Source organism: Nasonia vitripennis, chromosome 1, assembly GCF_009193385.2.
Source record: "Nasonia vitripennis strain AsymCx chromosome 1, Nvit_psr_1.1, whole genome shotgun sequence".
Lineage (NCBI taxonomy): Eukaryota > Metazoa > Arthropoda > Insecta > Hymenoptera > Pteromalidae > Nasonia > Nasonia vitripennis.
In genome coordinates this window covers 33,794,006-33,816,597 of record NC_045757.1, presented here as the reverse complement: position 1 = coordinate 33,816,597, position 22,592 = coordinate 33,794,006, and the positions used below count along the sequence as shown (strand labels likewise).

Sequence of the window (22,592 nt, the reverse complement as noted above, 5' to 3'; positions counted from 1 at the left end):
TGGACTGCATTCGATCACTTGAGTAAAAACATTTTTTTAATTTAAGTGAATGCACATTTTGATGAATAATATTTAAATATTTGATATGAATTAAAAATTACTTTCTCGGGATATCTATACTGCAAGTATGATTGTTTACAAATAACACGTACTATTCGAATATATAAAAAAAGTAATTTTTTTTACTATGTACAACTGCACAAAGGAAAAAAAAATTAACTTATCCCTCTCCATATTTCATCAAATCCATCAACCATATGCACCAAGTCGTAGTTGCTGCAATAAAGCAAAGTCCTCTCGTAGATCACGTCGCTTAAATCTAACAAATCTCAGAGCGTCGCTCAACAAAGCAGCTCGATGAGCCTTCGATGCTGGAGCGATCTAAGGTGATACGGGGATAAAAAATTATTGAAGAAAGATAAAAATGTTCAAGTAAAGCTAATGCGTTTTTATTCAAGGCTTGCAGTAATATCATACGAGCGCAGTAAAACATAATGGCATATTACATATATATAATATAGCTAAAACGAAAAGTCAACAATTCAATTATAAAACTCAACAATTTCAATTAAACATTTAGGCTTTGTTAAATATCTTTAATTCGCGTTAATTATTTTTCTTATTCTCAAACTTGAATTTTTTTCATGTCCCATGTCTTTTAGCACCTAACACTTTAGTATTTTTAATTTTCACAATGTAATCGTACTTGCACGAATAAATTGCTTAAACGAACTCATGCCAAAAAATACGTACGTGTCAACCAATCTTTATTTTTTTTACACATTTGCAACAGTCATATAAAACACTTATCGCGTGCGCCATTTGCATGGAAGCATCTACATTTTCCGTAAAATATAGAGATTCAATATAATAAGAGAAAAAAACGTTTCCCTTGTAAATATAAATTCGCTAAAAAATAATAGACATAGCCACAGCAGACAACAATTGGCCGCGTTGTAGACGGAAAATCGTCGCGTTTTTCTTATATCAATCTTTTGCTAGCTGAGAGGAACGGCAAATCATGATATACATATTTAATATACAGTACACAGCAGAGCTTATAAGCTTTGAAAGTAAGCTTCTTCTATAAAAAATATCTCGAATGAAAATACGCGATAAAAATAGTTATAGTTATATCTACTTCGTCGAGTACAGTATGATTGTTCAAAAACGTTTGTGCGTCCATTTTTCGAGTGAAACGATATAATTCTATAAAAAGAGTTTTTATGATTACGCTTGTTTTGATTTTAATATTTTTAGAGAAGCATTGTGCTGAGTTTCGAAATGGTTTACCAATATAGTTTCACGCAGAAATCGCTATGCATTTTGGCTCTGTAGATCGACTGATTATACAGTTGTGACTGTGCATACATTATGTAAATGCTTTTCTGCGTAAAACTCCGCTAAACCTCAAAGCAAATATTATTTCAGTTTCGGCAAATCGCAGTACAAAAGCAACTTATGAATAAAATCTGCAAAAAGCGACGTTAAAAACTATCTCGAAGACTCGATTGCTTATATATTTTCACTCTTGTGTTATACAAACTTGGCGCGATTAAAAAATTTTAAATCGGTTCCCACAAACGGGAATTTATCGTTACAAAATACATTATTACGTCCTGATTAATGGATGATTCGCTGTTACAATAATAATCGCAATGCACTACTCTTTATATTTTCATTGCGCACAAGGACGACGATGTAGTTATTATCGTTCGGTCGATCGTGCAATATGATAAAATATTTCTCATCCTGGCCTCACGTATATATGCGACCAACAGTTAAATATCAAATGTCACAAACGTTATGTGTGCGCGCACGTCTTTGTATCTCGAAAGCCGTGGACATACGCGATTTCAAATTGATGCGAAGGTTGAAAATCCTAATATACTGAATCATTACCTATAAATATATCGCACTGCATGTGTTTATTCCGTAAAATGCTTTCATTGAACACGTTATCCTTGACTTTCTAAATATAAGTATTTTTATAATATATAGCACTTCAATCACGTAAAGATATTTATAAGAATCAATAGAGCTACGGCTTTGGCTTATAGTATTGCAGTTGAAAATTTTATGATGAAATCATTTGCAAATTTTGCAAGTCTGGACAGCAATAATTTCGAATGGCTCGATAAATTTTATCAAAAACTTAATGAAAGATATGTGACGCTTTTTAACGATTTTCAACCCTGCACCTAACATTGTGTGGCAGTTATCATCATCACATGATTTTTATTCTCATACGAATCGCAGTTAAAATATTTCTTAAACGTTATATTATCTTCCTTGTAAATATATTATCAATATTCGTTACTACCGTTACTTTAATTAGCATAAAAAACGTGTATCATAGAGAAAATTTTTCCTGGTACGGCATAGTTGGGCTGATGCGAGGAAGCGTCCATGACGGTATAAAGATTTCAAAATTCTTTCTTGGTTCGGACGACTGCGGCGTAAACTTGTATGTGTACGTGTGTGTGAGTATAATATTGTATCTGTGGAGATTGGGCTGGCGCATACGTAAGCAACTCAATGTTTCGAGAAAGTTATCTCCCGAGCCGGCTGTCCGTGTTCCACGAGCCAGACACTGCCGCTTTTGCCGCTCGACAGTACGTGAATTAGCGACTTTGCTACATGCTCTGATCTGGACATAGAAATATATTTACATGCATTAGAGCTGGAAATCTTGGTGGATAGAAATGAATTTCAGGCGAACTTACGTCTGAGATCCAGAATTCGCAGTGTCTCGACGCCAAGCGTCCTCGTAACGAGGTGACAAAAGTTGCTTACTGACGTCGCGAACCAAATTGCTCTTCGTGGCTCCCATGCAAATTGCTATTACCCTTACCCCCGTCAGGCCGACGTGATACTGATCCTGAAATTCGAATTAGAGATCAAAATTAACGCTCATCATATAAACGCCGCACATGTGCGTATATACGGATAAACGTTATGTATCAACGTGTTTTTACAAAATTCAAAATTTTACTTTTAAATAAAACTTTCTTTATGATAAAGAGAATTTTCATAATAGTTCCATTTATTGAAAAGTGTTGAATGAATAAACTTTTCATTCTGTGTAAAAGCTTCTGTTGGTAAACACGAGAATTGCACCGGAGACGAGGGCAGAGTATAGGTATTGAGGAAACTTACTCCAAAAGCTCTTGTGAGACTGACAATTGCGGCTTTGGTAGCCGAGTAAATGGGAACGCTCACGTATGGATTGAAGCTGACGTTACTTCCGGTGTTTACGACCACACCGCCTCTTCCACCCTTGTCGATACCCAGAAAGCGCTGAGCCAATAGTGTGCCGCGGATTACGCCGTTCTGATTGAATAATGAATAAAAATTGTGACATTAGATTTCAGATCTTTTAAAAGGAGTAATTATAGACTTACAAGATTTATGTCAACTTCCAGCTCCCAAAATCTGTCGTTCATGATACCCGCGTTGTTAATAACAATGTCGATGTGACCAAATGTGGCGATCGTGGTTTTGAAAGCCTCTACAATCACACGATTGTATTATAAATTTTCAAATACCTGATTGCAAAACGAAATATTTTCTATTCAAGTAAAATAAAAACCTTCGAACTGAGGGTAGTCGGTGACATCGCATTGGCAAAACAAGACTCGGTCCTTTCCGTGTCGGGAAGCCAGGGTGTGATAGAGCTTCTCCCCCTCTTCCGCGTTTATATCACATATCGAGACCTGTATACCAATAATTTATTGAAAATTTCGAATATAACATCGAAAAAAAAATGTTATAGGTATATTTATACCTTTGCACCGTGGTTCATCAATTCCTCGGCATAGCTCCTGCCTATGCCGGTAGCTGCTCCTGTAACCAGGGCGACGCGTCCTTTTACATCCATCTTGCGTTACTATTAAACTGCACTTTCCTCAAAATTCAACTAACTGTAGCTGTCCTTTAACAAAATGCAAATTATTTCGTTATTAAAATTAAGATTGAATATTTTGCAACAACAACAACAATTGATCGGCGTCTCTACACAGCATCGTAAGACCAAGCGCTCGAACAGATCCGCGATAATAACTCTTATCGCGAGTATCAGTCGCGTAATCGCAAAATTGAATGATAAAACGATAAGAACTCTGACATCTCACTTCTCTCGATAAAATCTCATTATCGCAGGGTATAAACACTCGCGACGATGCACACCGCCCGCCTGACAATCACGCACAACTGACGAGTACAGAAAAAAAATTCAGCTTACAAAAAGACCGAATCCCCGACTACTATCGACCCGAGCATTCGCTCAGCACACTGTAATAAAGCCTGGCAAATCCCGGTGGACCGAAGCGTATCAATCGCTCATTCGCGTCAACGAGAGCAAAAACAAGAGCAACAAAAAGCAGCCCCCACAGCTCTGGAAATAAACGCACGAGATTATATCATGCGACCGGCACGAATCTACATACATGCATACGCGCAGCAGCCACAACAACAAAGTCAAGACTACTCTGTGTACACTCCGATTCCCCGAATGAGTCACTCTATATATATATATATATGTATATCTATACAGACAGGCACTATGCGCGGGAGACTCGCAACAGGCTCGGGAGGAAAAGAGCAGCCTCGCGACGTCAGCCCTTGAAATTCGCTGATCACGAGAGGACTACCTACTATACAGCTGTGACTGTATACGCTTGTAGGAAAAACAAAATAAACCTTGTATGCGTGAGGAGGTCCAGTGGTATGTATCGAAGAGACGACAAGCTCACGCACGCCCGGCCGGTAGCAGTAACTTTTTCCTCCCTCCGGGAGAGCAAGGCCAGTTGTGGTGGGGATAATGGAGGGCTGCGAGAGGGAGAGTTAAGGTGTGGTTAAGCAGGAGCAGCACCACGCGCGTATCGATTGCCGCCGGCGGATGGCTCGGCCAGACCCTTTTACGCTCTATATACTGGCTGGAATATGTAGGTCCGCCTTATATCTTGATGTCGGCGAGGAATTAAGGATTTCATTTCTTTGGCACGATTCTCGGTCACTTTCGTCGTGATGTTGACGTTTGAAAAATTGGATGAATTTTAAGTTGGACAGATATCAGCGATGCTTTCGCGCTATACGTCTTACCAGATATGGGGTTTATCTACTTGGACGCTTATTTCCAGCTGTATGCTTAGACCTTGGAGCTATGAATACTTAATTTGCAGGTTTTTCATGTAAGTATAGTAAATTAACTGTTTTTAAAAACACCGGTATACAAGCAATACTTTCTAAAGTCAGGAATTTCAAATCTTGCCGCCAAAACTCACGATTTCGACCTATCGAATCTGACGTTCTCTCGCGGGATATGGAAAATATATCGATTTTAAAAATGGCGGATATTCGAAATTTTCTATTCTGCGCTCGTTTGTGAATTTCGATGATGAAAGATTCCGCATGAATTACCATTAATTACCGGCCAAAAAACTCACGAATAAGATATTAACTCGGTATATTATAAACTATTTTGCTTACAGGCATCAACGCCATATATTGCGTATTTCCTCCTCATCTGTATAACTTGTCATCTCTTTAAAAAAAATACAAGATATAGATTACCACTAAAAATAGATAATAAAGCGCATATCAATGAGAGGTTTAGCAACAAACAAGCAAAACAGATTACGCAATCTCATATCTCCCCCGTTGAGAGGTTATAATATACAGCAGTAGAGAGAGAGAGAGAGAGCTGAGGCCTGAGAGGCGCACCGCTATATACACACATGCCTCTAAAATATACATACCGCAAAGTCGCCTGATGGAATGTAGAAGCGCGATTTGAATGTGAAAAACAAGTTTTGCGAATAGCGTTATTGCTGTTGGGAGAGCCGGTCGCCTTGATCACGCCGGTAAGTACGAGTGGAGGGGAATACGAGCCTCCGGTTATTCTACTTGTTTATGCAGATTTTATTTTTCAACCGCGAGCCTCTGCGCGCGTGCAAATCGTTGCGGGCTCTCGAACGAGCGAAAACTGATAAATAATTTTCGAAGGTGGGGAGCTGGAACAGATCTCGATAGAATACTGGATACTGCAGATTTTCGAGTCTTGGCAGTAGTGCTGCAGCTGTTAAGGTGTGTCCCGGAGAATTTTATTTCATAAAATGGCCTTTACGATAAGGAGAGTCGGGAGGTTACTCTTCCTGCGGACCACTGATTTGGAGTCCCACAAGCTGCACAAATTATCCAGGGTGAGCGTTGCTAACTGCATATATTGGCTGTTTTCTTTGTTCCATCATTGCTGACATAACCAAATAATCTCCAGGTCTTCACTGTAAATTTTTCTATCAAATCCGAAGTTCCCGAGGTTGAGAACGAGCTTGAAAAGCATCCAGCTCCAAAGGGCAATGGGAAGATATTCAAGTCGGCTGAGGAGGCGGTATCAGATATTCCAAATGGAGCAAAACTCCTGGTTGGAGGTTTTGGTCTGTGCGGTATTCCTGAAAAACTTATAGATGCCCTGCTGAAGCGGGGAACAAAAGACCTGGTGGTTGTGTCCAACAATGCAGGGGTTGATGATTTTGGCCTGGGAAAACTACTGAAGGAGCACAAAATTAAGAGGATAATCGCTTCTTATGTTGGGGAGAATGCAGAGTTTGAGAAGCAGTATCTGAATGGTGAACTGGAAGTTGAACTAACTCCACAAGGAACTCTAGCTGAACGTGTAAGAGCTGGTGGAGCTGGCATTCCAGCCTTTTACACACCTACAGGTAAAATATGCCTATCTCTGCATGCATGTAAATGTTGGTTAATCAAGCAACTAATGCAATGATTGATTTTTGTTTATTCAGCTTGTGGAACTATCATTCAAGAGGGCAATGTCGTTGTCAAATATGATAAAGATGGAGGTGCAGAAATTTCTGGAGATCCACGACCATCTCATCAATTCAATGGCAGAGACTATGTACTTGAAACTGCAATCACTGGAGACTTTGCATTGGTTAAGGCATGGAAAGCTGATACCTCTGGAAATTTAATATTCAGGAAATCAGCGAGAAATTTCAATCCTGCCATGTGTAAAGCTGCAAAAATCTCAATTGCAGAGGTTGAGGAAATAGTGCCTGTGGGTAAAATTGATCCCGATCAAGTACATGTGCCTGGTATATATGTAGACAGAATAATCAAAGGAACTGATTATGAGAAGCGCATCGAGGTTGGTATTTGTTTCTCCATTTCAAACGTAAATTAATTTTTTTTTCCAGCAATACATTAAACTAGTTATGTTAATCCTATCATTTATTTCCAAAGAAACGCTCAACCAAGCAAACAGTTAAACCAACCAAAGTGACACCAGCAAGTAAAATGAGAAACAGGATAATCAAGAGAGCAGCTCTCGAATTCAAAGATGGCATGTATGGTAAGCCTAAAACGTTTTTTACTATTTTTAGAAATTGAAAAAATGAAAGAAAAATAACTTTTATAAATTTGTTTGACAGCCAACTTGGGTATTGGCATGCCAATGCTGGCCAGCAACTACATTCCCAAAAATGTAAAGGTCACTTTGCAGTCTGAAAATGGAATCCTAGGGCTCGGTCCATTCCCTGACGAAGGTGAAGTTGACGCAGATTTGATTAATGCTGGAAAGGAAACCGTAACTGTTTTGCCAGGAGCTTCATACTTCGGTAGCGACGAGAGTTTTGCTATGATCAGAGGGTAATTTTACACAGAAGTCATTTTAGAATCTTTTGGTATTGCAATAGTCTATTAACGAGAATTTTTCTTGTTTTATAGCGGTCACATTGACTTGACTATTTTGGGAGCTATGCAAGTATCGCAGAAAGGAGATTTGGCCAACTGGATGATTCCCGGAACGCTAGTTAAGGGAATGGGAGGTGCCATGGATTTAGTTTCAGCTGCCACAACGAAAGTCATCATCACAATGGAACACAAGGCTCGCGACGGCAGTCCGAAAATTGTACCGGAATGTACTCTACCAGTAACTGGTACGTATACTTTATTTTGAGACATCGTCTCATGTTAATTAGATGATAAGCAAAAATTATACTTGAAAATGAACTTATCGATCGGGTTGACATTACAGGCCAGCAATGCGTTGACTTAATCATCACGGATTTGGGTGTATTCGAAGTTATAAAAGGTCAAGGACTGAGACTCATCGAAATCGCACCAAACGTCGACATTAGCGAAATCGTGAGCTCGACTGGCTGCGAATTCTCTGTTGCTGATGACTTAAAACAAATGGGACAGGTCGAAGAGTAAATAACGAAAAGGAATTATTTTCACGTAATAGATTCATAAGATTTTTTGTTATAACATTGTTTTTTTTTTTTCCTGTTAAGAGCGCGTCGTGGGATTTAATGTACATACACAGATATTGAGTGAAATTGTAAAATAAATGCAGAGTACGACTTTTTTACATGTACATATGTCGTGTGCATATGCGGTTTACAATAAATAAGCGCTATGCTATATTAACGTTTTATTCTATCTAAATTATTGATAATAGTCTCTATATAAAATATCCTTAAAAAATACACTTCATTAAAAATAAGCTTTATGCTTCAACATCCTTCGCCTAAAATATATCGTACTATCTAATTTGAAATATAAAATAAAATACATTCTAATAGATTTACATAAAAAGCACTGTATAGGCACCTTGGATTGAACTTAATTCCAAAAAACACGATATAGTTCATTCGTGTTTGATAAAGCATATTACCCGAAAATCACTTCAATTGCAACCATGATCATCTACTCTCGGAACTTGGCTTTGACAGTCGCGGGTAGCGGCAAAAGATAAAGAACGCTGTTTAAAATCACAAGACCCACCGAGAAAGCCAAGGTGATGATCAAATTTGAGTTGACAGCCAATGGCTCAGTTCTATCCGTTTCCCTCATAAATCGCTCCTTCAAAAAAGTGTCTCCATCTGGATACCTACAGAGCTCCTGAATTCCAGGACAAGTGATACTATCATTGTAGTTTAAATTTTTAAAACTACTCATCTGCATCGCCAATTGATTTAATCCTAACGATGCGTATCGCCCTGGCAAAGCTGTAGAAACTACTCCGAGCCACTCTGGCAAATTTCTAAAAATTAAGTCAAATCACGATCAAAATCTCGCGTGAATTTCGTCTAATTGTAACAATTCCAACTAAACTCACCTTATACTCCGCAAGCTACCGGACGCCACGACCAGGGTCACAAGCATGATGTACAGCACGGCGATAGCTGCGCTCATCGGCCGTTTTACGAGCATCAGTACAGCAACGGTCACCTGTTCCGTAGCGACGAACGAGGCCCAGAGTATAGCGCTCGCTTTGATCCACAGAAGCGCATCAAGGTCAATGATGTGCACCAAGATGCCGACGCTCATTATCGTCGAGAGAAAACTGAGCGGTAAAGTGAGCATGGTGTACGAGGTGATAAACATCGCTCCACCGTATAGCCCTTCACGCTTCTCTTGATAATAACGCGCACGGAATCCAGGAACTGAGAGAAACATATAATTTTTTTTTTTTTTTTGTTATAATTACAGAAAAATATTTGAAAAATTTCGAGAACAGCCGAGGATATTGAACTCACACAGCAGAGCGGTTACTGCAATACCAGCGAAGTAGAAGAGCGTGAGAACGTTGAACACGAGACCCGAAGTCTGCAAGAATACCATCGACTGCTGCTTCTTCGAGTGAGAGTAAAGAACGCTGAGAAGAGCGAGGATGAATGGCAGCAAGAAGATTCTCGAGCCAAAGTGACTCAAGCCAGACTTGTTGCAGGCGAACGTAGCGGCGAGACCCCTCCTGAAAGAGAGAAAAAAAAAATTTTTATAGCGTTAAAATCAATAGAGTGAAAATAAAAGAAATCGATAAAAATGAACTAACATGTAGAGCGCGAAGAGAGTGGAGAAGCAGCCAGGCTTGATGCCGCGGTTCTGCAGCGATTTGTGCGACATGCCAATAGGCGTAGGTGCCAGTGACGACGTCGGTGTCTGCATCTGCGTCTCCTTGGTCTGGCTGGTAGCTAGGGTTGACGCTGGCGCTTCTTTTAGAAAAATGCCGCCTTCGTCCTTGAACTTATCCACCAGTACCGATATCTGCTGATTCGACTCGAGGAAACGATCGCGCGAGCGCCGGTCGACCGTTGACAGGCAAACTGCAGAAGGAACGAATTATTGATTCGATTGAACATAAAGAGAATGACCATTGGAAATCTATTAGTTCTTTTATAATAATAGCTAGAGCCATCGCTACAGACGGAGTATTTTTAACCGAGTGCCGTAATCACGTCCGTGAGTTGAATCAAGCGTGAATAAAATAAACACTCTGCTAAATGCGAGCGCCATCGTTTATACTCTTTCGATAATTATATGTGCCAGACGAGAAACTTTAATCTCATGGCAAACGACAATATTTATAAAAGCTCGGATATAAAAAGCGCTATCCATGTGCACGTGGGGCACGTATAGGAATTCTCCATCTCGAGCGCAACTTTTATATAACCCAGATTTATATTTGTAAACAGAAAAAAAAAAAAAAAAAATTAGTACCTACTTCTAAGAGACAAATAGGAAAACTGAAAACTGCCAAGATCAAAGTTCACCCCGAGAACACGTGCAACTATCGTTTCCAAGTTCTCAAGTTGCGCGTCTAACCAGGTACGGTGCTTAACCACTGCAATATGACGCCTTGACGTTAATATTTCCGAGAACTCGGAAAATTTCTTCTCCTGCACTGTATATGAATCCACGAGCTGGGAAAACCGATCGTCGGTAGTGATCGGAAAAACGTAATTCCAAAAGTACAATACTAAAGTGTAAACATCGCGAGTCCTCTATATCAATAGAAGCGAGGTGGGCGACTATTCCACGCGCTGAATTTTCCGTTCGATCGGGAGCAAAGCTCGTTTAAAAGTGGACGCGATATTAAAAGCGCTTAACGTACGGTAGTACATGAGCGGATTCTCGAGCTCGGGACAGGGGAAGCCCACGTAAGTGAAGTAGTCGAGCATGCTTCTGGTGGGACCGGAGTAGACGACCGCCCCGAGGCACAGCAAGGTCACTCTTGCCACGAAGGGTAGCACGTCCGAGCGCGGAGTCTCCATTGTAAGCAGCACTATCGAGCCTCTCCTGTAGAATGGAGAAGAGATTTATGATGATATAGGAACATTTAGATTGTTAGAATAAAAGATTTACAAAAGCTAATACCGACGACTTACCTCGTAGCATAGGACCAGAGCATCGAGACGATGAGGTAAGTATTCAACGGATCCGTGTCCCAGGTCGGCTCGTCCAGCAGAAGCAGCAACGGATCCTTGGCGAACTGCACCCCGAGCATGAGCCTCCTGTACTCGGGCTTGGTGAGATCCGAGACTGGCCTGTTGGCCACTTGCGACAAGGCCAGATCAGCCAGAGTCTGTCGAACTCGAGCATCCCGACTGGCGAGGTTCCCGAGCCAGGTCGCGTAGGTCAGGGTCTGCCGGACCGTGAGACTGGGCAGCAGGTGGCATCGGTGAGAGACGTAGGCGCCGTGACGCTGGAACAGCTCGGGCGTCAGGAGGCTCCCGTTCAGGGTTATACGGCCGCGCGTCTCCCCGCGAGCTGTTCGCCCGGCTGCGGTTTGAAAATTCATCGTGTTATAGAGAGATACTCGCTGCGCGTGGTAACATCGCTCAGTCTCGACTGCGCGCGCATCGGGTCTTCCCTTACCGATGACGTCGAGCAGAGCACGTTTTCCAGATCCCTTGGAGCCGAGCACAGCGAGAACTTCGCCTCCGAATACCCTGGCCGAGACATCCCTCAGCACAGCGGTGGGTTCAGACCTGCTGGCGAAACAGCCGCAACTGGTGCCCTCGGACGAGAGAACAGCCGTCGAGTGATAGACCGAGGAGACGTCCAGGACGTTCTCGGCCATTGCTGGCATCGTCGAGTAAGCGATGACGGACGAGCTGGAAGACGCTGCCGCAGCTGTCGCCGCTGTCGCCGCTGCTGCTGCTGCCGCACGACGGCGACGTTCCCGTTGAATGAGACCCTCGCAGGTGCAATTGCCTACCACAGCACCGCCGCCTGCTCGACGCCTGCCCGCATTTGGCATCCGCGCTGCACCGGCATCTATCCGTCGTTACCGCAGGCCTTTCTTTACTTATGGGCTTGTATATTGTCCCGTGCTGATGTGAAATTCCAATAAAATAAATCTCCGGCTTATCCGAATGATGATCTGAGGCTACTTTAATGTATAATGGAATAAGGAAAGCAAAACTCTTTCCCTTTTTATAAAACTATTATATAGTGGGTAGAGACGAACGACTTACAGATGTTACCCGCCGACTAACAAACTTCTTTCGCGCGCCTGACGTCAATAATCCCTTGTACAGCGAAGCTTTTGTTACATTCGAAAGAGAGGAGAATAGAGGATGGAATATGTAGGTACGCGGTACATGACGTCGTCGGAATCGTGTGGATATCGTTTACTCATCGATTTACCGTAAATTCGCCCATTAAAAGCGCGGACGCGCGCACACGTACAACAATATATATATATTAACGCAACGGATTATGATAATCAGATAACGCGCCGAAATTTTATCACACCCGGCGGCCACATGACCGAGAGTAAATGTATAAATATACATGTATAAGGGACGCGTTTATTTGCGGACTTCTGCGGGAAAAAATCGATCCGGCAAAAATGCCTGCGTGCATCAGATGCCCTTTTAAAGTATACGTCCGCGTCAAAAGCTGTACACACACACATTGTATATACGCAAGCGGGTGACGAGTGACGTCAGTAGGTATCGTCGTAATTTATAAAGGCTTTTTCAATTAAATCGAGATCTAGCACAATGAGTTATTCGGAGGAGAGAGAGAGAGAGAGAGAAAAAAACACGATGTACATACACGATCAAGCAAGACAATGGGCGAAAAAAACGGTGTAAAAATACACCCGGCGAGAGAGAGAGAGACTTTCCTATGAATAGTCCTAGACGTAGTGAAAATAGAGCTTTGCTTATAACGATCTTTGAGAAAACTCTCGTTACGTTATACGTGTTATATAGCACATTTACACACACATACACACACACATCGGAAAATGCTGCCCGTTAGAGAGCAGCCTCTCAAATTACCCACAGCTTATACCAATGTAACCCTCCGTTTAAATGTTCGTTCACCTCTCGAAAAAAAAAAAAAAAATCCGCCGCGACGTCGGTATTACAAAGCGTGAATGAGCATCGCTATATGTAGTCGACCGACGCAATGTCAAGGTGAATCGCTCTCCTCGAAAAACTGATCACACCTGTGTACTGCACGTCTCCCCGACGCAAACACGCACTGCAAACTCGCGTATCAGTCTGTATCCAAAGGAAAAGTCGAATGTTCGAGAGAGAAATCAGGCAGTCGTAGCGAGAATAATCTTACCCACGAAGAAGAAGAAGAAGAAGACGAAGCAGCAGCAGGAGCAGCTTCTCTCGAGGTGGTGGCGTCGCTGCGAACGAGGTGAACGTTCTCTTTCCTACTGGCGCGCGAGAGCTGCTGCTGCTGCTGCTGGGCCCGCAGGCGGAAGCGTCCCGTGGAGAAAAAGCGTGGAGGTAAAAAAGCAAAAGCCGCCGCAGCAGCGACGGTGGCAAAGCGAGTGTATCTTATACAGCGAGTTGGTGGGGGGAGAGAAGCGAGCGAGCGCGAGTCATATAGGTATGCGCGAGGGGCCCTCCGAGGGGCCCGACTCGAGCGCGGCTTGCCAGTCGCGCGCGGCTCTCTTGTCACGGGTCACGGCCACGACGCGGCTACTTGTAGTGTCTGTGCGTGCGCGTTTGGCTCGTCTTTTATTTTAACGCGGATTGTTGTTAGGAGAGACCCTGGGCCCAGCGATTGCGTCGATATCACCGTGAGTGTTGTACGCGCATACCTGAAGAAGAAAAAACCATGTGAGGTTAGGAAAGAAGGGAAGGACGAGCGTTATAAGCTCATTTTCTCTCTCTCTCTCTTACTCGTCCGCTCCTCGGCTGTTGCCAGTACTCGCGCTGCTCGTTTTTTCATTCCTGCACGGATGATGGCTCGGGCATCGTCAGCGTCTTTCAATAATAAGCCCGAGCTCCTCCAGCACCGCTCAGGTAAGACACCGTCCTCTTCTTATTTTTATAACAGTCTCTCGCATGTATAGGACGGCAGCATCAGGGCATATGTATAGTGGTAGTCACGAGAATGTCAAGTTGAAGGAAAACGGGATGGGATAAGAGCGCGCGGGGAGGGAGGAGATGCTGCTGCTGCTGCTGCTGCTGCTGTCGCGTTGTGTAATGTATGCGAGAGAGAGAGAAAGAGATTCGCCGGGGGAATCCTTACGGTTCATTTCGGTCTACAGGTTCGCGGAGGCTATACTTACTCCCGGCGCGCACACGCGGAAAAACGGGCGTCTCGTGTAATACAGCTCTATATATATATATATATATATATATCGATAGCGATCCGCGCGAGCGATCCTTCGGCTTCCGAGCGCTGCAATATACCCCTCGAAATTGTTTTTCTCGGAAATTCCTCCGGAGAAATTTTTCGCGAACGCAGTGTACGGTTGCAGGAACCTTAAAAGTGTCGAATTTTTACGGCGCGTTGCTGCACAAAGAGACCGTTTGCGAAATCGAAGATTGCGCAAAAGGGTGGAAGCGAGTGTGTATACGCGGGCTTGGTTAATTAGCGCCGCTCTGTGTGTGTGTGTGTGTGTGTGTGTGTGTGTGTGTGTATATAGATCGCAATCGAGAGTAGCCTGGGAAATTTACGAGAGGAAAGCAAGAGGGGGGGCTGAGAGTTTCGTGAAAATTAATCGGAAAGGAATCTCCCTCGTACGCTTTTTTCTACTGTTTAATTGGACTATGGATTGAAACACTTATAGGTACACTTATAACGATGACAAACCTAGTGCTCTACCAATACGCTCGATTTAACCGAAAACAGTGTATGTATTTATATACTTATACCTGCACACGCACGAAGAAAGTTCCTAATGCGACGATCGCTCGGAATTCGCGCGGGCCGTAAAATTAGCATTCAAAGAGCCTCTAATATGCGTCTCGCGTTTTCTATCTTCTTTTTCCCTCCTCTACACATTGTGCGCGAGTAATAAACTCGCATACAGTGCAGCAAACTAACGAGACTCTTTCTCGTCTATCTCTACTGCCGCAATCATCGCCGTTTCCCAAGACGCTTTCTTCCATATCTAGCGCTGCACACACGAGAGCCTGATGCGTGTCTCGAATGTGAAATTCGCACGATGTCTATATATGTATATATATATATATATATATACAGGTATATACGCGGCATAGGTCACGGGATGCAGGTGCGATCGATGCGCGCGACGTTGATGCTTTTTTTTCCCAATGATAAAGCTATACATATTGTGAATACCCGCATTTACTCGGCGCGTTAATGCGTCAACTTTTCTTTTCCGTTATAATGCAGTCTCTCTCTCTCTCTCTCTCAGCGCGCGTATACGACGTCCGCTCGTAAACGAGATTTTGCGCTTCGGCTTTCGAACTGATATTCGCGAACCGTTTAATTTGTTGCAACTTGTTGAACGAACGTTCCCTTTTTTCTATATATTTAAACGCGAGAAAATTCCACATCAATAAGAAACGACGAAAAAATCATTCCGAGAAAATAAGGCCTTCCAGATTAAAAGCGCCAGTAGCTAAACGGCCGATGCATTATTCTCTCGCGGGTTATGTATCCTTAAAGCGCTGCTGGCATACAGGTGTGTATATATATATATATATATAACACGTGTACACGTAATATTTTTCAGGTCAGTAGGCCGTCGCAATCATCGGACGACGGATATCTCCGAAGCATGTGCACGACGACAGCTGGCTGAACCTTCAGTGAGTGAGAGCAGTGACATCCAGTAGAAGAGAGAGAGAGAGAGACAGCAATGGGTTCGGAAGCTTGGGAATTGGAGCGAAGGTACTCGGTGCCGGGGAATCTCGACACGAGGGGACTCGAGCCTGCCGGTGCACCTGCCAGCGAGGACCTGCACGCCTGGTCGATCTACAGGTATACACAGTACCGGCTTGGAATGCCTATATTAGATAACGTATGCTCAGGGCCTGAGGTATTTATGGGCAGTCGAGATCTCTCGCATCTTTAGATCTCTGCTGCCGCCGCTACCGATCGAAGAATGCGTGACTCCTCGCCGGTTTTCTTCTCTTGTAAACGCGAAAATTCTTGCTGCGAACCTTGGCACAATTGGCAAAAATTTCTCCCGATGCGAAAAAAACCTCCCGCGACACGTCTCGAATGAAAGTACATCCAGTCTTTTTTTTTCGTCGATATTTCGCATACATCAATCAACGGGTTCCGTCGGACTCTTCGCGAAGTGACGGTTACAATTTCTTATCAATTAAGACGATCGGCCCGAGATTTACATAGTTATATAACGTCGTTGCAGGAAATCCGATGAGCTTATCTAAAAACTTTTATTGTATTACAGGCAGAATCTCAACTCGGACTTCACGGACTCGGCGCTGGGTTCAGCGGAAAAGTCTCCCCTGCCCTACGGCAATTTTCAATTGCGCGACTCGACCGTCCAGAGCATACTGCGTCATCCGCGTTACGGACCACGTAGTCCGCTCGCCAGTAATTCCTATACTTACCTAAAGTTTGGTCTGCCTCGGGTACTACCGCCTTCGACGTCGAGAGGCGGCGGTGGTCGAGATGCCGGCAGCAGTGGATACGATTCCAGCGAAGAAGGCCGAATGCGAGCAGCGGCCAGTGGCAGACAATCGGCCTTTGCATGCGTTCCCGCAATGAGATCCGCCAGGAGCGATCCTGACTTTCGCAATGCCATGTCAGCGCAGGTCTGTTGTCCGGAGAAATTAATCATTCTATCGGTATTGGTTGAAGCGAGGAAAAATTGAACGAAGAACGCTCTCGTTTTCAAAATAATTAATTGCTCATCAATATGTACGGGAAGCCGGTATTTCGCGGTGCATTAATTTTATAACCGTAATCACCTGCCGTATCAAGTGCCGAAGCTGCAGCTGCACGTTTTTATTAATGGCAATATGCTAGAGAGATACTTCCTGCAATTTACTTAATACTGGTTATACTTTCATTTCCGAGCCGTGAGCTGCGGTGCAGCTTCTTTTTTTTTTTTTCAATACTGCTTTCAATCAGTTTTGTAATAAGTTTCATAATTGAATCGTGCAGTGGATTGGACTTTATCAAGGCGTGCCAGATATTACTCACTAAACACGCACTGCACATACACGCGTTGCGACATTTGCATAATTCCAATTTGTGCCTTTGCAAGAAACATTTTTTTTTTTTGGATAATTACGAAACGCTGAGAGAGTGCGAATACATTTCTCTCCCGTATATTCTCTCTCGTGACATAATGCATTATTCAATCGCGCCGGATAGGTTTATACTTTAACATACGATGTAGCTTGTTCTGCCGCGGATACATATCATAATCTTATGTGTATACATTTCTGCCTATGTCCCTTCTATACGTTCTAAGCGTATTTCGAGATCCCAATCCAGCAAGAAGCGAAAAAGCATCGTGTAAATAAAATACTACGAGAAACAGAGAGACGCGATAAGGTTGCAGCTGATACATTTTGCATGTAAAACGCGGGAACGCACGCGCCCATTGGAATTGTTCAACGTAACTAAAACCAAACTATTTTCCAAACAGGGCCGAGAGACGCATTCGCACATCGGGCTGCAACACCAGCCGCCTCACCACCAACACATGCATCATCATCCAGGAATGAAGCCGGTGACGCGAGAATCCAGGATGCGCAGTGCCAGTGAGGCAAATCTACTGCAGTCGGGAACGTCGGCGGTCTCGGCGACGACGATGACGTCGCGCGCGATGACGAACCGCAGACACAGTATCGCGCCCATCGATCCAGGCCTTGTCTACGACCGACATCCCGCCCACATGATCCATCCGCAGATACTCCAACAGCAGCAGCTGCAGCAACAATTCCAGCAGCAGCAGATGCAGATGCAACAGACGCCGCAGCACCCGCACCTGCAGTTGCGCGGAGTCGAAGCCGCTGGACGAGCGGTGAAGGTGGCAATTTCTTTTTAATCTTAATTTCGTCCACCTGTAAAACTATCTTTGTCGCGATGTATTCTTGGGGTTCTATTCGGAGAGTAGCAGAAAATAACAGTGGGGCGCCTAAATGTAACGATGCGAGATTCAATTATCTTAATTAAACCGTCAATATTGATACGGATACTGAAACTTTACGTGTATTATTAACGCCGCGCACGGTAAAACGAGCGCCGAATATATGTATGCATAAGAAAAACAAGGACTCACAGTGACAATTGATTTCATGTCAAGAACGGACCGGCTTATCTCAGGGGGATCAGCCTGGAGGCCGGGGCAGGAGATGTCCTGGCTGTCATGTCGACGAGCGAGCGCGAGGGTACTCTGATAATGGAGACGATATCCGGCAGGAGGAGGATCAGACGAGGAGACATTCTCCTCAACGGCAGGCCAGTCTCCGCCAGAACCCTCAGGTATATAATAAATATGCCTTGTAACGTAATGTTACGTCTCTTTTTGGGCAATTATTCGCATGAAAAATTGATGTACACGAGTGAATTGTTGTCAGGCAAATTATTTATACTCGACTTGTTTCGAGATCTGACTTTTAGAATTGAACGTTCTGAATAATGTAAAGAATTTTAATCGAATGCGCGCACGTGCGCGATCCACCTTTATTTCTCGCTGCCAGCTTCTAACTGACTTGCAATTCTTCTACTCCCAGATCAACTGTGGCGTATCTGTCAGCTGACACACCGGAAGCCGGCTTGAGCCCCGAGCTCACAGCGCTCCAATGCCTGAGCTTCTACCGTCTATTACGCGGTGCAGCCGGAGTATCGTCCCTTGAGGCTGAGGCGATTCTGCAGGAACTCGGTCTCGACGCCACCAAACACTGTCTCGTGTCCAGCCTCACGTGCTCCGAATCTCGCAGACTCGCACTAGCCTGTCGACTGATCGAGGGTACGCAGATTCTCAGTTTGGACAGGCCAACGCGAGGCTTGGATATTTTCGACGCCTTCTTCCTCGTCGAGTACCTCAGGCAGTGGGCTCTTAGAGCGCAAAGGCTGGTACTGCTGACGCTGCATCCGCCTACATATGAAATTCTCACTATGCTGTCGAGAGTCACGTTGACGTCGGGTGGACGAGTCATGTACTCCGGACCCAGGAGGGATATGCTGCCTTACTTTGCTTTGGCCGAATTCCCTTGCCCGCCGTTCAAGAATCCCTCCGACTACTATCGTGAGTAAAAGAATAAATTTTTAAATTTTGTTCCTATCCACATGGTCAAAGTACAAAGGTATCCGTTTCAGTCGATCTGGTGACGCTGGACGATCTCTCAGCCGAAGCAATGCTCGAGTCCTCTCAGCGCATCGACCACTTGGCCGAGTTGGCCCGAGCTCGACTGCCACCGCTGAGCGATCCTGGCCCACCAGGTCCGCTACCTTCGTCAAACGAGGGCGCCAATCTCTTCACCCAGACATATGCGCTGTTCTTGCGCAAGCTTGTCTACAGCCAGCCTTGGAGTCTGGCCACCCTCTTACGTAAGATTTTCATCGCGGCATCGCTGAGCATTCTCTTGGGTGCTGTTTTTCACGATGTCTCTGGCGATTCGAATCTGTACTTGAAAGATAGAATTGGTTTCCACTACGCTAGTTTGGGTGTGCTCTTTTGGCCGATCAGTCTGCTGGGCATGATGGAGATCATCAGGTGCAGACCTGGTATCGAGAGGGATGTCGGCGACGGACTGTACAACCGTTTTGTTTATATTATAGTTGAGGTGAGTATTTCAATTTGTTTTCTCCGCGAGTAAATTGTTTCCATAAATTCTTATATAAACATTTAAATTTACAGCTGGTTTGTACTCTGCCATCCTGGAGTTTGGTGTACTTGTCCTATCTCGCTCCCGCCTTCGCGATGACGGGTCTTCACTTGGGAGCCTCTCCCACGACTGAAACTCTCATGCCGACTGACGAGAATTTGGAAAGTCTCTGGCGGTATTTGAACGTCGGGCTCGCCTACCTCCTGTTTCAGCATTTTGTTTGCGTTCTCTTCGCGCGACTTTGCTCGAACTCTTGGTTTTTCTTGGCGCTTCTTCTCTCCGGCGTCGTCATCGGTGAGACGACAATAGGCGCCGGTTTTACCCTACATTTGGACAACCTGTATCCATGGTACCCGTGGACGAGTCCACTGCGATGGGCGTTCAGCTTGTTATTGCCGCCGTTGCATAGCCCCGAGGTATTGGGTCGATTGAAAAACTGCAAAAAACAGGTACATCGTCTGGACATCATCACGCAAAGTGCCTGCGAATCCCCGGATGGTGATCTGGCACTCAGAGAAATCGGACTGAGTGGCGGAGCGGACGCTATGTTCCGAGACTCGTGGATATGGAGTTGCGTTGGAGTCCTTATAGCTACAGTAATTCTAGCGTTTCTATTGATAAGACATTCGCCGGCCAAGAGCTCTCTCAAGAGCATGCCTAACAAGCCCTAGATGACATCGGTGCTGCTAAAAAGTTAAAAAGTGGTAGAATACGTGCATGCCCAAGGATAGACTTATAATGTGTTCACATATTGTTATTTGTAGTTTTTCATTAGATGGTGTCTAATTTGAGCTTTACATAAGCGTACAGGACATTATTTCTAAAAAGAAAATGAATCTTTTCTCAGCCCATTTTTAACGTGCAATAACAATAGTTCGATCGATCTATTCCACCTTGTGCAATTTATATATAGATATAGCATACAATATGTATTTGCATTATTCTTACAATACTTTCTGCATCAAAGACATATTGCGGTGCCATCTTATAGTTATTTTTGACAGCAATATTTTTCTTTGATGAAGCAGACTCGTGCGTTAATAATGAAAAACGCGCACCAACGAGAGGTATCTCTTTCAATTGAGTACAAAGGGATCTTTGTACGTCCCTGCCGATGTCTATATAAAGTAAAACTGAATTAGTGGTAATTTTAAAAGATTTTATAAAAATCGAAATCTGCAAAGAAATGCGTTAGTTTCGTAAAAATACCATTAATGGAAATTTTCACAATGTTACGTGAAACATTAACGAAGCTTATTATGCTTTGAATCGCGCGGTATTATATTTCACGAGAGTCGAGCGAAGGGTGGCATTTCAAAAAGCGTATACGTTGCATGCATCAAGAGCTCCGAAAGCCCGGTGTCATTAATTAAATTCGCAAAATTCATCCGTTATATCAATGATTTATCAAATATAATGAATCTTTCGACAGCTGAAAATATATATGGGATTATGTATTACTTAAAATATTCCGAACGTCCCGAATTCCACAAGCAATGGCATAACAGTATTTGCATTTCAGACTGCTTAAATACTAAGGTTTAACATACATTTTAAACGCAAGGAATTATTTCGAAATTCAAGAATTAAATATTTTTTCGATGCATAGTTCAGAGGCACGTGCCTTCGCAGCTCTATAAAAATGTCATGCGTAGTTTTATCATGCCATTCCTCGATCATGTTTTACACAGATGGAATATTAATTCAAAACTACATTAGTATGGCAAAAGCGTAACTTTGTAATATTTGCACACGAGTAATAATCGCGCCACTGAATAATGCATATATTCAATGGTTTAAAATGAATCATTTGTCGCCGTAATTTTCTCGATCAATATATTATACGTCGCAGCCAATTTTTTGGTGTAAGTGCAGTGCTTTGTTGTTCGAGTGATCGTAGTGGCACGTACGCAATTTGCGAATCACACGCGAACAGATATAATTAACGCGTGTGACATCGCGAACGATGCGTTCTACAATATTCTGTTTGTGTAATATGTTTTGAAACTAGTATATCTAAACGTTTTGCAATCCAACTATAGATCTTTATTTAATAATGTGTACATTAATCATATGTCAATTTTAAGTATAGAGATATATGCAAATCTTTACAAAAGAAAAACGCAATAAACGTACTTCGCTATAAGTCTTCATATGTACGATGAAAATTGTAAAAATAAGATATTGAAAAAATATACGAGGAAAAATTCTAATTCAAAGACTATATTCTGAAAAAACGACAAAGCTTAATTAACAACCTTGTCGGCGATAACACTTGATTAACCGACGTTCTCCAAAGCAAACAAATCGCCCAGCAAAAACATGCAGTTCAGCCGACCAAACGATCGGCAAACAAAGCTAAATCAGCAAAAAGCAAAGTCTCTCTATTTCTCTTTGAAAATCGACAAAAACTAATTAACTTATCCATCTCGCAAAAATTGTAAACGCAAAATAAATCAGTGTGTTCTCGCTCGAACGCGTTTTCGCAGCGCAGCGGAAAAACGTCTGAATGAAGAGAGAGGACGAGTAAAAAAAACACATCAGGAGTTCTCTCGCGAAGAGAGAGAAAAAGAAACCTGCTGTGCGCGCTAGCTGCGAAATAAAATCAATGAACCAGGCGATGACGACGAATCAGCAGACTCATTACGCATGAATGAAACAAAAGCGGTAGCTCTCGTACAACCGCGCGCGATCTCGAAAGCCGCTTAGGTTGCCGCTGCTGCTGCTCTATACACACACACACACACACAC

At 43.4% G+C, this 22,592-nt stretch overlaps 4 protein-coding genes across 11 annotated transcripts; 2 read left to right on the top strand and 2 right to left on the bottom strand.

Annotated features, from left to right (window-relative positions):
- Positions 1–427: 427 nt before the first annotated feature.
- On the bottom strand, positions 428–5,965 carry LOC100122548 (15-hydroxyprostaglandin dehydrogenase [NAD(+)]). Of its 7 annotated transcripts, none has more exons than XM_008217103.4 (7): positions 5,760–5,965; positions 3,788–3,934; positions 3,593–3,716; positions 3,405–3,511; positions 3,160–3,333; positions 2,727–2,881; positions 428–2,650 (listed from the first exon to the last, which is right to left on the bottom strand). In XM_008217103.4, exons 2-7 carry the CDS (start codon positions 3,878–3,880, stop codon positions 2,536–2,538), a joined length of 768 nt encoding a protein of 255 aa, XP_008215325.1. In that variant the 5' UTR covers positions 3,881–3,934; positions 5,760–5,965; the 3' UTR covers positions 428–2,535. The 7 variants fall into 7 exon arrangements, with proteins under 7 accessions (XP_008215325.1, XP_016836538.1, XP_016836540.1 ...); XM_016981049.2 differs by lacking the exon at positions 5,760–5,965 and adding an exon at positions 4,702–4,818; XM_016981051.2 differs by lacking the exon at positions 5,760–5,965 and adding an exon at positions 4,702–4,793 and having other exon boundaries at positions 3,788–3,929.
- Positions 5,680–8,455, top strand: LOC100122534 (succinyl-CoA:3-ketoacid-coenzyme A transferase, mitochondrial). The gene is made up of 9 exons (XM_001606092.6): positions 5,680–5,864; positions 6,007–6,203; positions 6,278–6,722; positions 6,804–7,165; positions 7,261–7,369; positions 7,449–7,665; positions 7,744–7,955; positions 8,054–8,228; positions 8,313–8,455. The coding sequence occupies exons 2-9, from the start codon at positions 6,117–6,119 to the stop codon at positions 8,329–8,331; spliced, it is 1,626 nt and encodes a 541-aa protein (XP_001606142.2). The 5' UTR covers positions 5,680–5,864; positions 6,007–6,116; the 3' UTR covers positions 8,332–8,455.
- Positions 8,241–13,475, bottom strand: LOC100122519 (ATP-binding cassette sub-family G member 5). The gene is made up of 8 exons (XM_001606077.5): positions 13,387–13,475; positions 11,680–12,137; positions 11,190–11,583; positions 10,916–11,100; positions 9,857–10,127; positions 9,561–9,775; positions 9,140–9,467; positions 8,241–9,064 (listed from the first exon to the last, which is right to left on the bottom strand). The coding sequence occupies exons 2-8, from the start codon at positions 12,062–12,064 to the stop codon at positions 8,728–8,730; spliced, it is 2,115 nt and encodes a 704-aa protein (XP_001606127.2). The 5' UTR covers positions 12,065–12,137; positions 13,387–13,475; the 3' UTR covers positions 8,241–8,727.
- A 238-nt stretch (positions 13,476–13,713) lies between these two features.
- On the top strand, positions 13,714–22,037 carry LOC100122508 (ATP-binding cassette sub-family G member 8). Of its 2 annotated transcripts, none has more exons than XM_001606063.5 (8): positions 13,714–14,078; positions 15,764–16,011; positions 16,448–16,814; positions 17,657–18,040; positions 18,317–18,495; positions 18,747–19,261; positions 19,333–19,799; positions 19,874–22,037. In XM_001606063.5, exons 2-8 carry the CDS (start codon positions 15,890–15,892, stop codon positions 20,510–20,512), a joined length of 2,673 nt encoding a protein of 890 aa, XP_001606113.1. In that variant the 5' UTR covers positions 13,714–14,078; positions 15,764–15,889; the 3' UTR covers positions 20,513–22,037. The 2 variants fall into 2 exon arrangements, with proteins under 2 accessions (XP_001606113.1, XP_031789467.1); XM_031933607.2 differs by having other exon boundaries at positions 13,921–15,712.
- Positions 22,038–22,592: the final 555 nt, after the last annotated feature.

What these genes read in the sequence shown, in the direction of transcription:
- LOC100122548 (XM_008217103.4), bottom strand. Translation starts at nt 3,880, where the DNA reads ATGGATGTAAAAGGACGCGTCGCCCTGGTTACAGGAGCAGCTACCGGC. An exon ending in TGATGAACCACGGTGCAAAG is followed by an intron (nt 3,717 to 3,787) that starts GTATAAATATAC and finishes ATTGGTATACAG; the next exon opens with GTCTCGATATGTGATATAAA. An exon ending in CGACTACCCTCAGTTCGAAG is followed by an intron (nt 3,512 to 3,592) that starts GTTTTTATTTTA and finishes GTGTGATTGTAG; the next exon opens with AGGCTTTCAAAACCACGATC.
- LOC100122534 (XM_001606092.6), top strand. Translation starts at nt 6,117, where the DNA reads ATGGCCTTTACGATAAGGAGAGTCGGGAGGTTACTCTTCCTGCGGACC. An exon ending in AGCCTTTTACACACCTACAG is followed by an intron (nt 6,723 to 6,803) that starts GTAAAATATGCC and finishes TTGTTTATTCAG; the next exon opens with CTTGTGGAACTATCATTCAA. An exon ending in ATTCAAAGATGGCATGTATG is followed by an intron (nt 7,370 to 7,448) that starts GTAAGCCTAAAA and finishes TTTGTTTGACAG; the next exon opens with CCAACTTGGGTATTGGCATG.
- LOC100122519 (XM_001606077.5), bottom strand. Translation starts at nt 12,064, where the DNA reads ATGCCAAATGCGGGCAGGCGTCGAGCAGGCGGCGGTGCTGTGGTAGGC. An exon ending in TGCTCTGCTCGACGTCATCG is followed by an intron (nt 11,584 to 11,679) that starts GTAAGGGAAGAC and finishes TTCAAACCGCAG; the next exon opens with CCGGGCGAACAGCTCGCGGG. An exon ending in CTCTGGTCCTATGCTACGAG is followed by an intron (nt 11,101 to 11,189) that starts GTAAGTCGTCGG and finishes TCCATTCTACAG; the next exon opens with GAGAGGCTCGATAGTGCTGC.
- LOC100122508 (XM_001606063.5), top strand. Translation starts at nt 15,890, where the DNA reads ATGGGTTCGGAAGCTTGGGAATTGGAGCGAAGGTACTCGGTGCCGGGG. An exon ending in GAATCCCTCCGACTACTATC is followed by an intron (nt 19,262 to 19,332) that starts GTGAGTAAAAGA and finishes TATCCGTTTCAG; the next exon opens with TCGATCTGGTGACGCTGGAC. An exon ending in TTGTTTATATTATAGTTGAG is followed by an intron (nt 19,800 to 19,873) that starts GTGAGTATTTCA and finishes TTAAATTTACAG; the next exon opens with CTGGTTTGTACTCTGCCATC.